Source organism: Bradysia coprophila, unplaced genomic scaffold (assembly GCF_014529535.1).
Source record: "Bradysia coprophila strain Holo2 unplaced genomic scaffold, BU_Bcop_v1 contig_350, whole genome shotgun sequence".
Classification (NCBI taxonomy): domain Eukaryota; kingdom Metazoa; phylum Arthropoda; class Insecta; order Diptera; family Sciaridae; genus Bradysia; species Bradysia coprophila.
Window position 1 is genome coordinate 3,564,511 of NW_023503608.1, and position 16,943 is coordinate 3,581,453.

Sequence of the window (16,943 nt, forward strand, 5' to 3'; positions counted from 1 at the left end):
AAGTGGTATATGTTGATGTTAGCGACATCTAACTTTTGCTGAAAAAATTAGGATTTGAAAAATTGGCGGCATTCTGTGAGTTTATCGGTAAGTTGCAGAGTAAAGTTGAATTCACAGTCATACGTTTTGCCTCCATTTTCATTCCGTTTTGCCTCAGTGAACATGACAGTTGACATTTCATACCAAAGAGTACATGGTGAAACTATTGTTTGAAATGACAACTGTCATGTACACGGAGGCAAAACGGAATGAAAACGGGTGACTGTGGCCCTTAATACGATTAGTTCAAAAATGAAAGTGAGAAATAAAAGTATTCTCGAATGTTGAGCGTTTTATGTTTCTCTGAGTTACGGAAAGCGTTTTTGGGCTTTAAAAGACCTAAAAATACTCAAATTTTTGGAGTAGTATGTGTGTGAAGGATACCGAAATAATGTTTGTTCTACCTCACATGACATATCACATTTGAATTATCGGCAGATATTCACTGAAATTTCTCCCATTCGTTGCACTAAGACAAATCTAAAAAAGTTTTTTTTTATACTCAGACTAGGGATGGCTTAACCACATAGATTCTATGTCATAGAACATGTCACTTCTAATCTTTAATACTGCAGGGTCCTACAAAACGACTCATTTTCTCATCCTATAGGACTAGGACATGAACATTTGTAAGGTGGTCAAGGTCTATAATAACAGCCAAAAAAAGTTTCTGTCCATTCAGGCTTACTCAATCGCTTAAAAACGATCTCTAGCGTCTAAAGGGAAACAAAATTTTTCAAAAAATGCGAGCTTGTTCTACTCGCAATAATAATTCAACGAATGGGGCATGATTCCTCATTGAACTCTTATCATCGAAAAAAAAGTCTGATATTCTCTGGTATCTCTTATAAAATGAAAACAGTATCCACTTACACTACAACTGGTTTATTCTTGCACAATTAAGACTGACAATTGCTCAATGAACTTTAAAATGGTCGAATTTTACTTTGCGATGCATTTGTCAGGATCCATTTATGTTCCGGTCTCTTCACCATTGCCATTTGCTTGTGACGCGGATGTGTCTTACAAATGATGTAGCCTCTGCTTTGGCGAACAACGTAGAAACAGTCCTTGCAACGACGCTTGAGTAGACCCTTTACTTTGAAGCCACAAGACAGCTGCAGAAGCGGTGAAGTGGACTGAAGGATTGCAACACTTTGTGGATTGGTGAGAGGTGAAGCCAATGTTGTTGGTGCAATACTATGATTGACTGATCTCATGATACAGTGAAATGATCGTTGAATGTTTGCCGAAGAATAGGTCGGTAATTTTGTAGCTATTGTTGTTAAGATCGGAGTGAAACTCTGCATGAGTTGACGTGTTGGAAACCACATTTTCTGTAAAGGCATTGAAATGGGGAAATAGTTTAGCGACGACAGAAATGTTTGAGATGTTAAAAAAAATAATTGCAATTGAAGTTCGACAGTTTTGAGCACATGACAACAATGAAAACGAACTACAGGAAACGTAAATAAAGGGCAGACAATTTCTCTTTCGGATCCTAGAAATGTAATCATATTCTGTCTATTCCCAGTCACTTTTTCGTAAGATACGAGTTGAAGTCGATTTTAAAGTTCTTAAATTTTAGAACGTTATTCCGTAGAATGTACAGTACAAGTTATATACCTATAATATCGTGTCACTCCACAGATTTTGTTGATTTAAATTATTAGGCTGATTTGTATCCTTTTTGGCATTTACAGTCGTCTCGGTATAACCTCACTCTTTCATACGGTCTACTTTTGACATAAAATATTCGAGGTGAATAAAAAATAGTCCAGTCAACTTGAACTTATATAAAACTGCTTCTTAGGCTGAAACGATAAGACAAGAGGAAGCATAATTTTCTTTTGTTACACTGGTTGTTACTAGGGGTTCGCATTATAGTTCATACAGCAATTTCGAGAACTTTTGACATATCTCCCATATAAAAGTCTATTTGTCAAAATTTGTGTGTCAGCCGTCGTGAGTGTCTTAACCTGTCCTTTCAGAACCTTGAAGCAAACAAGGCTGAAAATTTTGGGAGGTCACGCAGATAGGGAGGTCACGCAGATACAGATACGCGGGTGACACACCACACTTGATAATAAAATGACGGATTTCATTTAAAAATTTTCCTACTGTCATGATTGTCATCGCCGTGATGATGTGGTGAATTTTTTTTTGTATGTAAAATCATCAGACGTGGTGTGGTCCCGCGTATCTAATAAAATGGCGGTCTGCGTGACCAATGAAAGTATAAACCAGGTATGGTCTATTCATACAAACCGAAGGACATAGCGATTTCACATAAAAAAAACTCACTTCTTATGAGACGCTCCATACAAAGTTTGACATTTCACCATACCTTGTGTTGACGTTCATTGTGCGTGACCTCCCTAAAGTTTACAGCCTTGGAAGGAAATGGCGATTTCATATAAAAAACTCTGCTTTTAATGATTTTTATTGAGAGGTGAGTTTGTTTATGTGGAACAGCTATTTCCTCCACTCCATACAAATTTTGATATTAGACCATACCTATGAGTATACTTTCACTGAATAAATGTATTTAGGTTGCTACAAAGAGAGTATTGGTTTGTTCCAAAACTATATGAAACGTCAACTTTCTGTTAAATACGTAGAGACATAACCTCATCAATAATTATATGTAGATCGATCTCTATAGGTTTGTTCCAAGTAACTGTAAACGCGAACTTTGACAACCCAAACAACGACAATTTCATCCACAGCAACGTCGCTTACGTGATATTTCATACAAATCGAGCAACGTCGCCTACGTGATTTACACAGAGATACATATTATTGGGGTTATGGTTCTATGGATGAAATTTGACAATTCATATGGCCTTGGAACAAACCTATAGGTCTGTTCCAAGACCATACGAATTGTCAAATTACTGTCAATTTACTGTATGAAAACCGATCTCTGTGGATGAAATCGTGTTCGGTCGGCTAGTCAAAATTCATGTGTACATGTACAGTTACAGTTACTGCAGTTACTTGGAACAAAATTATGGATGAAATCCTGTTCGTTCGGCTAGTGAAAATTCAGCACAAATTTGCTTTTGTAAATCTCTTCAATTCTGCATGTGGTACTGGACTAATGTGAAATCTACCAAAATCACCGGAGACTGGTAGGGGGTGACATTTGTATTTTGGTAAACTATAAATGATAATATTGCCGCATAAATGTGTATTTTTATAAAAACATCGTCAGTTTATCGTTAGTTTATTTCATATTTTTGATTGTAGATGGTGAGTATTTGACAACAAGAACTAAATTTTAAACTAAGTTAAATGTGGCGTGTAGGCAGTGATTGCTTTACCATAAATACCATAAATTTTGATTCCGATACAATCTAAGATGTAAAAAAGCTTTGTCAATTGGTTTACGCAGACTATCAGCCTTTTGTTAACGGCAAGTGTTGTAATCTGTTAGTTCTTTTGTTCAGAATGTTTGGATAAATCGAAGATTTTGCTATATAACTGAATCGCTACATTTATTATTGTTATAACAGATGACTAGTTACCAGTTTTTAACAGGTTGTTTTTTTCAGGATTACGAAAATGACTGAATTGTCCGATTATTATCTGGAGCGGTTGGGTTCACACAATCCAGCCGCTGTATCAATCCCTTTGAGAGTTGGCGCTAATACAATTGGTCGCCTTCCAACAAATAACATTGTTTTGAGCTCAAAATATGCCTCCCGGAGACATTGCACGATATATGTGATTGATACAAATAAACTTACGGCGAAGAATGATGCGGTAAGAATTTGACCATTTAATTAACTCGAATGCATTTGAATCTATGAACGAATTGCAGTCAACAAACGGAATCTTTGTCAATGGCATGCAGAGAACAGATCGGGACGTCGAAATATGTTTGAATGTGAATGACATCGTGGGAATCGGATGTGATACATCGAAAGACGAGATCGTCGATACAGAATGTTTCATTTTCAAAATCAAACGAAACGAAGTCGAAATCAAAATGGATGAGATCATTACGTTGGATGACTCAGACGAGGAGGAGGAATACAAAATCCTAGAGGAATACTCACAAATGAACTTATCGGAAATGAAGCAAGAGTACATGGAATGTGAAGACCTGGTGGAAGAAATGAATTTGAGTAAAAATGACCCAGACGTTGAATTCGTTCCAATCGAAAATCCAGCCATTGCAGGGGATAATTTTGGAGAAATTGATGCCGATGATGTGTTCGAAGAAATTATTGCAAATTCGAATAAAAGTTGTGCTGAAAAAACGGAGATGATAAAAAGTGTTGTTCCCAATGTGAGCTCCTTTCTGATGAAGGACTGTGCAGTCGCTGAAAATGACAGGCCCGGTGTAAGTTCTATTCTGAAGAAGGAATGTGCTGTGGATGAACGTGATAAATTGCCATCAAAGCGAATAAAAGAAACCAAAGAGAAAAAGAAATCGAAAACTCGAGATAAAAGAGAATCGTCGGAAAGAAGAAAGGAACGGCGAGCAGTTAAAAAATCTCCAAAAGCAGCGTCTGAGCATCACAGAGACGGAATCAAGGTTGAAAGATCTCCGTCTCCACGGATCAAAGAACTTACTGTCACGATTCCGTTAACCCGTGTATCAAGTCCTAATAACAACATTCGTGAATCTTCATCAGCACGGGAAAAGGGGTCAAAAGACGGTTCAAATAAGCGGATAGACGCACGCCACTCGACTGTCGATCGTCGAAAATCATCATCCACTTCATCAGCTCAGAAAGAGTGCCGAAACGATTCCAAACGACGGACTTCACATTCGAGAAGTCGAAATTCATCCGCGTCATCCATTTCACCAGCTCAGGAAGATTGCCGAAACGATTCCAAACGACGGACTAAACATTCGAGAACTCGAAATTCATCCGCGTCATCCACTTCACCAGCTCAGGAAGAGTGCCGAAACGATTCCAAAAGACATTCAAACTCGAGAAATCAAAATTCATCCGTGTCATCCACATCGCCGGTTCAAAAAGTGTGTCAAAACGAATCCACGAAGACGCCGGAAGCTACACCTTCAAGAGTCTTGAAACGTCGGCACACATATGTTCCTACATCCATTTCATCAGCTGAGAAAAGGAGCCGAAACGATTCCAAGACACTGCCTGAGGCTACACATTCGAGAAGTCGAAATTCACACGTTCCGCCATCCGCATCTCCGCCTGAAAAGGTATGTCAAAACGATTCCACGAAGCCGCCGGAATCAACATATTCGAGAATCATGCAACGTCGGAAGACATTCGTTCCATCGTCAACTTTATCCAGCGGTTCAATCAAACGACAAGTGGAAGTAATTGACGCTCCACGTATGATGAAACGTCGAAAGAGTATATCTGCAATGCCTGAGATGAAGATTCCCCCATTGAAAGCACTGAATGCGGATGCCAAATGGTTGTCGAAAAATGTGCAACACAAAAACCAACGAAGAAGTTTGGAGGAGAAAAACGAAATCAAATCGAAACTTGCTGCCCTAGTTCCCAAAGATAAAGCGCCTGAGGCGAAAGTCGTTCGAACGAACACAAAGATACCGGTTAAGAACACCCATAGAACGCGCAGTGATCAATTGACTGATACAATTGTAAAGACTATCGCCGTAACACACAAACCCAAACTGAATGGCACCAATCTTCCCTCCGAAACGTTGAAACAGTTACGCACAACCGAACATGAAATTGCCAACGAAGAGCCGAATAAAATTCAACTGAGACGGCCATCTTTTGTTCAGAAGGATACAATTATAAAGACGATCGCCGTAACACACAAACCCAAACTGAATGGCACCACGCTTCCCACCGAAACGTGTAAACGCACAATCGAACATGAAATTGTCAACGAACAGCCAAATCAAATTCAATTGAGACGACCATCGTTTGTTCAGAAGGAAGTGGTAAAATCTACAGAAGTGAAACCAAATGGTGACGGATCCAGTGACCATCCCATTGCCGATCGGACTGCTAATACATCAGAGACTGCAACCACAACGGCAACGTCTCCCGTTGTGAAATCAATTTTGAAAAAATCAAATTCAATTCAAAAGCGACGAGCTACTGTAACATTTGCTGAGGAATCGCGTAACAAAATCAAAATTATTACTAACGTCGCACCAGCTGCACCAGTTGCACCGGCCGTTCGAAGTGAGGAAGATAATGTTGATGATGTTATCCACAACATTATGGCGTTGGGAATGTCGGCGTTGAAACAGTCCTCCAGTGCGCTAATAAATGGCAAAAACTTTTCGTACAAAACTGTAGCTCATGAGTACAGTTCACTTGGCCATCTGCAAAAGTAAGTTTTAACAACTGGCAGATTCAAATGTTGTGCTGCATTTCTGTTGGTAGATTCTGATTCTGATTTTAACGTATTTCAGTGTCTTCATACCGCTCATGAAAGCCGAACTGTGGAAGGAGATCGAGGACGGCTACGCTCACTCAAAGAACACAACAGCAACTAATGTTCAAATGAACTATTGTTCGCGGGACGAAAATTATCCGAACCGGTTTAAGTGCCACTGTGAAGGTGAGTATTTTTTGGCAACCGATGACACAGTGATATGCTAACTGCAAGAACATTTCCAGCCCAATCGCCAGCAGCAATTCAAAACGGGGCATTGGTATTGATGTTAGGTGTTCATTCCGGTAAAGAATTCCTCGGATATATTACCAACCGACAGATGACAAGTAAGTTTGTCGTCGTTTTCTTGAGACGAAAATAGAAATTAATTCTGTTCATTTTGTCATCCAGACAAAGTTTGTTACTTTCAATTCGTAACCTCCTGCTACATTGAAACAAACGCCAGTTCGGGGACACCACTAAAATTAAAGCAAATTATGTACGTCCGGCCAAATTTGAAAGTGTTTGAGGCGTTATTCAAACTGAAGAATTCTCCACTGCTCCAGCATGTATTGCATCCGAGACAAAATTGTATCAGCCCGCAAAAGCAACATTTTCAGTACAAGGGATATGTTAGTTCGGAACAAGTGACACCCACTTACCACCGAAAGTCTAATCAAATTATTCGCTTCACAGAACAGCCTTAATCAGGATCAAATGATTACACTGAGTTCGATCTATCGCAAGTGTATCGCAGGGAATCCATTCATTTCCCTTATCGAGGGACCACCAGGAACAGGTATGCGCAACGAATAAAATTGAAAATCGTCAGGAAAGCGAAAATTTAATATTCGAACTCGGTCGATTAGGCAAGACAAGACTGATCACCAATTTTGTTCTGCAACTCTTGTATGGAAAGGAGATCACACAACCCCTGAAAATTCTCGTCTGTGCTCCAAGCAATGCGGCTGTCGATATACTAACAAAAAACCTGATGGAAGCTCGGAAAAACTATGTGATCGAAAGTAAATTCTTGCTGTGATCCAGTGATCTTGTGGGATCTGTACTAACCCGATTGAAATAAATCAAATTTCATTCACAGAAGGCCAAAAGAAAATGAAACTCGTGCGTTTCGGTGTTTTGGAGAAGATGGACGTGTCGGTGAGAGGTGTGTCAATTCAGGGTTTAACGAATCAAAACGAGAAGACGAAATTGATCGAGCAGAGCAAATTGATGGAGTGTAAAAAGAAGGTAATTTTAAAGGGGATTCAGCTCTCGGAAAAATTAGGACTGGCTAACAGGTTCAGTTTAATGGTTTTCCAATTAATTTTTCATTTGTAGAAAGAAGCTGATCTGGCCGTATGCACAGCGAAGCATGAAAGAGAGAAGATTAGTGCCATACGAAAGGAAATCGGTGTGATCGAGGTAAAAATGCAGAATGTCACGTACGACGAAAAGTGTTTACTCGAAGGAGCCAATGTCATCTGCACTACACTAAATAGTTGTTGTGCATTGTCCAGGTATGGTAGTCGATTTTGAATTCGTTTTTGAGCAGTTCGTTTTTCAGTTGGAAAATCTCTTTCAGTAAAATCTCAACGATCGATGTTTGCATTATAGACGAAGCTACGCAGTGCAATGAGCCGTAAGTGTACCATATGTTGCTCTATCTGTGTCGATTGCTAATTCCAAATATTTTGTCCAGTACCTCACTCATACCGTTGCAATTTGGGGTAAAATCTTTGATTCTTGTTGGTGATACTAAGCAATTACCCTCAACTGTGTTGTCCGAAATCGCCAAACAATACAATTATGACCAGTCGCTGTTCCAACGATTGCAGAAATCATTTGAATCGGAAAACAAATTCGAAAATCCGATCTTACAATTGGCCACTCAATATCGCATGCATCCAGACATCTTACACTGGCCCAACCAATACTTCTACAAAAATCAGCTGACGTCGGCCGATCAAACCGATAAATTTCCGTTGAAACTGAAACCGTACACCGTTTTCAATTTAAATTATGTCCAGTCGCTGCACACCGGACAAAAGCACATTTCGAATGTGGACGAAGCGAAATTCGTGCGCAATTTGTTGGACTTCCTGCTGACCAAGGCTGATCCGAAAACGTATACGTACGGAATTATTTCGGCGTATTCTCAACAGAAGAACGATCTGGCGAAAGTGTTGAGGTTTGTGCCGGCTTGTTTTTGGCAAATTTCGGAAGATTAAAATGTTTTCGTTTTGTAGCTCAACGCATCCGTACGTTACGGTGAATACAATCGATTCATGCCAAGGACAAGAACGTGATATTGTGATTATTTCCATTGCCCGAACCCGTGGAATTGGTTTTTTGGCGATTCGACAGCGACTTAATGTGGCCTTAACTCGTGCGAAGAAAATGTTGATTTTGTGCGGTAATTTCAATTCGTTGCAGGTCGGTCGATATCAGACTTCGGGATCTTTTTTTGTAGGTTTTTCATGTATTTCTTCTCTCTCCAAATTTTAGAGTCATCCAATGTGGACCAGCCTGCTGGATGATGCACGGAATCGTAAACTGTACATTCATTTACCACCGACAATAGAAGACAGCTCATTGTGTTCCTACTTTCAAAATACACTAATTACCTGATTATTATTATTTTCGTATAATACTCGCATTCACAGTTTTGTCGAATGGGTGAATACTTATTTTTTAGTTTAATGATGCTTATGTTTTGCAAACATAGTTACCATGTTGCTAAAAGATTTGATTAAAGCGTCATTGCGCTGACATTTGTTTTTCATCTGTACCGGCAGCAGGGGTCGTAGTTGTCCTTATTTCCTTATTTGTCCTACTTTTTCAAATTTGCCCTTATTTTGTCCTTATTTCCTTATTGTCCTGATTTTGCATCGTGTTTCGAACTTTTACCCAACAGAAATTCCAGTTTCTCAGTGTGTAATTTAAAAATAGCGAAATTATTAGAATTAGGTAACAATTTTGTATTATAAAAGGCTTTTCTCGTCATTTGATCACTATTAAGAGAATCACTATCAACTACAGAAGTTTATCAGTTCTTCCGTATAAATAAATAAGGAGTTTCGTAAACCAATTGAGTGGGTAGTACCCATCAAGACAAAATGTGAAAAATGAAATGAAAAACTGATAAGCAAAGTTCAATAAGAAGCATTAAAATTATCTGGGGTTTGTGTAATATTCCGCTAGCCCGTTCTTGGCTAGTTTATAATTGATACTAAAAAACAACATGAAGTTAACCTGCTGGGAAGAAATTCCATAGGAAATGTAAAAAGAATAGTTTTCCTTAACAAAATCCTGAGTAAATCCACTGCAACCAACATTATTAATTCGTAATATTACGTCAAAATATTGTAGCGTCAAGTTCCTCTTAGTGTCATTTAGCGGTTCGAGGGTTGTTTCTAAATTTTCTCTGCTCGGCCGAGCCTTTAAAGATCCGCGAGGTATAGCCGCAAGTTCTTAGCAGATGGAAGTAAGAAGAAATATTGAGGGTCCGAATTTAGTCGGGAAAAACTACAGTAAGTCATATTTTAAAACAGAATCAATATTTTTTGGAAAGCAGACACGCCAACTTCGAAAGGTAACTGTATTGAATGTTCCCAACCAGAAATCAAATACTAACAAAGTTTCTTTATTCGAATCTGAAAAATATTGATGTTACTAATATTTTGAACGAACGTATGATAGTAAAAATTTCGCCTCCGGCGTATTTCGCCTAATAAAAATTAAATTAGCAAAATAACGTTCCGCATATATAGTAATCTAGCACATATGACACTTTCAAATCTTTACAGTTCAAGTTTAAAAAAGAAATGTAATAAATTCACTTCCCCTAATTTTACGAAAGCCTTTGTAGACCTTCCTTTCTTGGGGTCACACACGCTGGACTCCACTGTCTTTTCTCTTAGAGTACCACTGATTCACCTCGTGACCAACGGTGCTACTTTAAAGCTCTTCAAGACATCAAAATTAGTGTTTTAAAAAGATCCTGCCACTGTGCGACTGTGTAGATAGAGTAGAGCAGTATCTATAGATTTAAACCATTTAAACAGTATGTAAAAGCGTTTTTCAAACAATAAGATTCTGCACTGCACTCAACGAGAAAACGAAAATCGGCGTGTCTGTTGGAATATCAACAAAATGTACCAATTAAAATCGCATCAATTGAAAATTTTCTTACTACCAAATTCGTCCTTATATGTCCTTACTTTCTCAATGAATTTTGTCCTTATGTCCTTATAAGGATCACTCAATTTTGGCTACGACCCCTGCGGCAGCGATGACAAAAATGAAGCGATGATGTCTGTTGAAACCAATGAAGTAAAAAATTCCGCATCTAACGCCAGACAATACTTTAAACAAATGACGTAGCAGAGTCGATGATTAATATCAACTAACTCCAAAACAGGCCCCAACATAAAATAAGAGATCTACTCGACGCAGTGTTCAGATAATAAGAGGCTTTTTGACTGTTAAAAAAATCTGTTCTTGGAGTGCGTTGCTAATATCAATTAAGAATTAAGTTCGATTTTAACAACTGAAGAGTCAATTCGCCAAGACTTCTAACACGTCTAGATTCCAGCTGACGGTGATACAGACGAGCTTGTACACAATTTGATGTTAATGTCTGTCACAGCCCAACAAATAAAATTTCGCTACAAATAAAAAGTTTTTCCACGAAATTTTCAGAATTGAACAACGATTCATTTGAACCATAGCTCGTTTGGATCACCGTCAGTTTGAATCCCAACTGTTCGAAGTATTGGCAAATTAAATCTTCGAGTCCGACTACTTTTGAGTACTACGCAGCTGGTAAAATGATTTTTAGGGTACCATGAACTCGAAAAGGTGCTACTGCTCCGGAAAAACCATCTCAAGTATTGAAATGAATGTGTTAGATGGAGATAAGGCCAACACACACTAGCATCTAGTGTCAGTTGGGAATATGATATTTCTATTGTTAAAACCGGTTTTAACCGATTTTAGCTGATTTAAACAATAGAAATATCGTATTACCGATGACACTAGATGCTAGTGTGTGTTGGCCTTTAAGCTCACCTCTCCGATGATACCCCAACCTTTCTAATGAAATGCGTCCGATTTCGGTCTGCTGTTATTCAGAAGAATCCCTCCATACGTTTACCCAGTTTAGGTAAAAAATCTGATTCAAAAATTGAATGTTGCATTGATAGCAGTTGTTTTGCATTTTTGGAAACAGACACGGCTGTCCTCAACGAAGATAAAGTTTTTCGAAAATGTACCCACAAAATGACTTTAGATCTGAGTTCTGGGACCTAAATAGAGATCTAAACCACTTTACTTAGTCTTCACCAAGATCCTTCCCCATAGTCGAATTCGAAGAAAACGACTTTCTCCATACATTTTCCCGATTATTCTGAAAACGACGAAAAAAAGTTGCTTAATGACGTTTTTAAATATTTTTATTGATAAAGACCGTTATTCTGAGCAAAAAATTGTTCTACGGCAAGTCTGTAAAATTTTTCGCTTTTTTTATAATGTTAGCTTAGGGACCGGATTAACTGGTACATTTGTCAGACAAAGATTGTAGCGTAGTGGTAGGACGCGAGCGAGAAAATTTTTATATTTCCCGATTCAGTTTATGAACGCACATTGTCTCCATTAGTTATTCGAGATTTTGATGACTAGGCTGCGATGACAACGTCTAGGCTACGTGGCGATTGTTGAGGTAGAAAGGAACATTTCCATTAATTCACTAACTTCTCTTGCCAGGTTCTCGCAACTTCTAGATTACGTTGATTGCATGTGTAAAGCATTTCTTTGAGTTTGGGCAGTGGACATTACAATAATCGTAAAGTTGTTGTAACGGGAAAGTTGTATGAATTACGTAATAAAACCAACTTCTGTACGATTCCCACCCTCCTCATCTGCATCCATAGATATTTTTTGTTCGTCAACACGAAAACAAAAAGTTTTAGGTTTCGTACAACATTTTATTAACATTAACTCAAACATTTCAAATAATTTTCTTACTCTCACATCTGATCATCTGTTTTTGGGGTTGCAATGAATGATTACCCGTTTTATGTTAGATGGTAAATTTGCAATGATTTTATAATTTCATGAAAATAATCGGATACTTTAAATACAAATAACTAAATTAATTAAATAAAAAAAAGAAGAAAAATGAACAGATTTCGAACACAGGCCCCAAAAAATCGTATATTGATAACTCTACGCTCTAACCCACTCGGCCATAGGAGCTACAACGTCAAAGTCCAGACGATTGTTATACAACACATTTGTATGACCTTACAAGTCAAACATGTGTACATAAGGTACATAATGAAAGGATCTATTGAGTGACGCAATAGAATTCCCAAATACGTACAGTGCGAGTGTGAAGTTGATCATTGCTCGCACATGCAAAATTACGCCGTAACAATGACTCATCAATACAATCAAACTGATTATATTAGGTTACAGGGCCATCTACATCACTTTGCACACGTTTATGCACAAGTCGTTCAGGCCATTGTTTCTCCAGAGTAATTTAATGTGACATGAATAAAATCAGAGATCTTCGTAAGCAAGTTTGGTGTAGGCGGCTAGCGCATGGCGTTTGTAATTATTATTTTGTCGTACGAGCACAGGTTCGAAATCGAGTAACATTTTTTTCTATTTTTTTTTTTAATTTGAAACAATTTAATTAAATGTAAAATATTCGCAATAATTTATCATTAACCTGTAACCATATCTATCGCAATTTAATGTAACCCAACTTCAAATGAGATAGTTTTCAAATGTAAAAGTTTTAAAATTTGTCAAGCACCTCTCTCTTTGGCGCACTGGCAAACTGCTTGCCTCATGCGCAGAGGTACCAAGGTTCGAATCTCATCTGCGGCATCAGATGAGACTTGAGCGCTGGGGAAATTGTCGAGGGCTTTGTGGTGGGTAACGTTAAATAATGCTGTACGATTGTACACAAGGGGTTCTTAGTTGGGTTCTACAAATTGCGAAAAATGCTGCTGTGTACGCACAATAATTTACACAAACAGTCTCACTTGTTATCGTGCACATTAGATTAAGTCGAAGATGTCGTAAGTTTCAATTTGATACTATCTGTCCTCTCTTCTTCTCATTTCATCTAATAGAATAACAAATCTGAGCGCAATTTCGAATCCACCGGAACGCGTAGACAATTTTTTGTATTTTTTCCATTTTTTATTTATTTCTGGGAGTTGCGGGAAATGTTAACTACTATCTAAAGGCAAGAATGTATTCGTAGCTTGCAACAAATTCGATCAAATTAACTTTTATTTTGTTTACTTTAATATTTTACCCAGAACATTTATTCAACAAATCTAGCATTAACAACAATAGAACATTGAAAAAATTCCTCGTTGATTGATTTTTTATTCTTCAAAAATCTGATCTCAGGAACCATGAAAATATGAGTGAACATAAACTAGAGTCACAATGAATCTCGTTTTTCGACATACAAACAAAATAAGAATAAAAATTTAGTTTTCATAATTGCTGCTTAAAAAAATCATTTTATTCGAACGAATAAGTCGCCGTTGGTAAACGATCAATAAAATTTCAAATTTCACTAAAAATGCAGAAAGAAAGCTTTTTATAAAAGTGTTCAAAAATTCTGTGCCAATTACATCAGTGTAGACGTTCATATCGACTTGTCACTAAACACTCTCCTCTTTGAACGCACTCAAAACATGTTCGTTTAATATGGCATACAATGTAAATCACATGTACATCACATGTACATCAAATGTACATCAAATGTACATCTCCTGTGAATCAAATGTGACGACAAAAAATGTTTGATTAGCACGTACAGCAAATCTACGCAATATTTTGACACATCTACACCACATTTAAATAGTTTAAGGAACATAGAATCAGGTTGCAATTGAGTTTTGACAAAAATAATTTTTAATTTAGGTGAATGTGAGCATGCAAAATGGCCAAATTTGCCTGATATGACACATTTGCCCATATGTGATCCGCACATTTGGCCTTATAATAACACAATGTATTCAATTTTATTGCACATATCGGTGCATTTGGGTCCAAAGTATTAGGATGTGACAAAAGTTTGATGAAATTCATCGCTAATTGTGCAAATGTGACGATTAAACGAAATGTGATGTACATTTAATTCACATTTGAATGCCGAATGTGAAACAAATGCGGAATACATGTGAAACACATGCGAAACACATGTGAAGTGAATGTGTTTGTGAGAGCGTTTGGAGGATTCGTGTACAAATCTTACAAAAATACAACACTTTTGTTTGAAAGGATAGACTATTCGAATTTGAAATTATTTTTTGACGAACGAACAATGATTGCGCAGATAAGTAACTAAATGGAATTTTTATTTATTGGTTTTGAATTTATTCTTGCAACGTTCGAAAGAAACAGATTACTTTTTGAAAATTATTTACGAAATGCATTTTTTAATTGAATCACTTCTCGTAATGTCTAAAAGTCAGATTCAAATCGAATTTTTTCAAAATTCATGTTTGCTCATTACGGATCATGGGTCATCGTCATGGTAAACAGGAGAAAGAATTTAGAGTATTCTTCCAAGTATTTGATTAAAATTAGCGAAATATCACGAAATTTGAAGTGGACGTTGTAAAAGTACATAATAGAATCAGGTAAATTTTATCCTATTCGGGCTCGCACGAATATATCATTCTTGTTTTTAGTTGAGTTTTAACATTTCCCGCAACTCCCTGAAACGAAACACAAGTTACAGACATTGTAGTGCAAACAAACATTGATAAAAAAAAATTTGGACCTTTCAAGGACATCTAGGGTAAGAAACTAAGATAAACAAAACTTGGAGCGAACTAAAGAAATTCAAGAACAATTTCATAGCATATCGGTTGGCAAAACAGATTTAAATATTGATTTGCAGACAGCCGTTTGGTTAAAGAATATTCAAATGAAAAAGAAACAAAATTGAATGTAGTTGTAGACCGTGTTCCCGAATGCACACAAGTTCGAGTGGATACTCAAATTCAATTTTCGTTTGGTGTCAGGTCTGAAAATTGTACTTTCGACAAATCGATTATTGAATGTTTACAAACTCAACAGTGCTTCGAATACATTACAGGGAATTTTCTCCACAAAATCGAATGAAAAAAAAAGAAAAAAAATCATCTTCCGTTTACCTATTGAGAGTGCAACTGGTCTGTTATTAACTCGGAATTATATCTTTTCCAAGCGAACTGTGGCGGTGTTCTTTTGTCGCCAGTAGTATTCTGAAAAATCAAAAATTCTCATCTCCGTTATCCATTTACCTGTTATTGAAAACAATGTCGATATAATAACTGATAAACTTTCTACGCTTTCTGAACTCTCTACATTATATAGCAAGATATACATATGGGGGCGATAGAACATGAAGTAGAATTCGTATCAAATTCAAACGAAAGAAATAAAAAAATTGGATTGACTTGTACAATAAACTGCAAAGTAATGATTCTCTGGAACAATTTCAATTCATTTTCCTTCAGTCTATCAATTGATATTGAATATTGTGTTTCACGATAATCACATTCAAATGTCGTACCAGTACACACAAAAAATCAGAGAAGTTTTTTCCCGAAAATTTTCACCTCGTCTTTGGTTAGTTACATGCGAGAGGTCTTACTTCATCAATGGTTGAAATTTGTGGTATTGTGAAGTTTCTATTTTCTCAATTTTCAATCTAAACTCTATTCTATGTGATTATGAATTATTTCGTAGTTTCATATTTCTTTCATCTGAACGATGTACAACTGAATGGGATATGTTAACCAATGACAATATATATCGCAGAGAGGCAGAAATTCACTTCATTTCACTACGACTACATTCTATTACTCTTACCGATTTAGTGAAGAATTCAATCTAATGGTTGGCTAAATGAAGCCAGCCATCAGAGGTTGCTTTCCAGCCAGCAAAATACGTTCGAATTGTTTCGCTGCCAATAACACTCTGAAAATTCAATGATTTCCAGCACCCTTATTCAAACAATTTCTCCCTACTCTCTAAAAATGAAATAATCTGCGCAGGTATCGTATATAAAAGACTCTTTTTACCTGAGGGTAGACATTTTACCTGAGTGATGTTCAATTTTTTTTTTTTTTGGAAAAATGGACATATTATCTGGGCACACGGAAATATTTTTTTTTATGATGTTAGCTGTGCACAATTTTACGAGACAACTGAATATTACGTTCAACATATATGTACATTTTACATACTGACCACACTAAGCGCAGCTAATATGCACATCGTATTGCTATGTTAACAATTGTACTTGCCCCGAATTTGTAAAGTACATTTTTCGTGGTAGTTCTGTCAATTGAGCCATACTATGTACAATAATATAGAAGGGAATGAATTTTTTTGGGTGTAAAGTACCTCTATGTGGACTCTGTAGTCGTTGATTGCCGTTAAATGGAGTTTAGCTAAATCTTCTTTTCGAGAAACTACTTTTCTATTGCTGAATTCCTTGGAAATCCACAGAAAAATGTACGGTC

The 16,943-nt window shown here is 37.1% G+C and overlaps 1 protein-coding gene and 2 long non-coding RNA genes across 5 annotated transcripts; 1 reads left to right on the plus strand and 2 right to left on the minus strand.

The window, feature by feature from the left end:
• Positions 1-1,244: 1,244 nt before the first annotated feature.
• Positions 1,245-1,776, minus strand: LOC119080289. Its single transcript, XR_005088304.1, has 2 exons — positions 1,666-1,776; positions 1,245-1,376 (listed from the first exon to the last, which is right to left on the minus strand). It is a non-coding gene; the product is annotated as an uncharacterized LOC119080289 (long non-coding RNA).
• A 1,401-nt stretch (positions 1,777-3,177) lies between these two features.
• Positions 3,178-9,164, plus strand: LOC119080290. 3 transcript variants are annotated; one of them, XM_037188561.1, is made up of 15 exons: positions 3,178-3,295; positions 3,595-3,807; positions 3,866-4,845; positions 5,011-6,345; positions 6,428-6,576; positions 6,636-6,737; positions 6,802-7,022; positions 7,087-7,189; positions 7,260-7,415; positions 7,493-7,641; positions 7,732-7,910; positions 7,976-8,032; positions 8,093-8,581; positions 8,640-8,826; positions 8,899-9,164. In XM_037188561.1, exons 2-15 carry the CDS (start codon positions 3,607-3,609, stop codon positions 9,019-9,021), a joined length of 4,431 nt encoding a protein of 1,476 aa, XP_037044456.1. In that variant the 5' UTR covers positions 3,178-3,295; positions 3,595-3,606; the 3' UTR covers positions 9,022-9,164. The 3 variants fall into 3 exon arrangements, with proteins under 3 accessions (XP_037044456.1, XP_037044454.1, XP_037044453.1); XM_037188559.1 differs by having other exon boundaries at positions 3,866-4,816; positions 4,895-6,345; XM_037188558.1 differs by having other exon boundaries at positions 3,866-6,345.
• Positions 9,165-13,146: 3,982 nt separating this feature from the next.
• LOC119080298 lies at positions 13,147-16,441 on the minus strand. The gene is made up of 2 exons (XR_005088305.1): positions 16,288-16,441; positions 13,147-15,677 (listed from the first exon to the last, which is right to left on the minus strand). It is a non-coding gene; the product is annotated as an uncharacterized LOC119080298 (long non-coding RNA).
• Between the last annotated feature and the right edge of the window lie 502 nt (positions 16,442-16,943).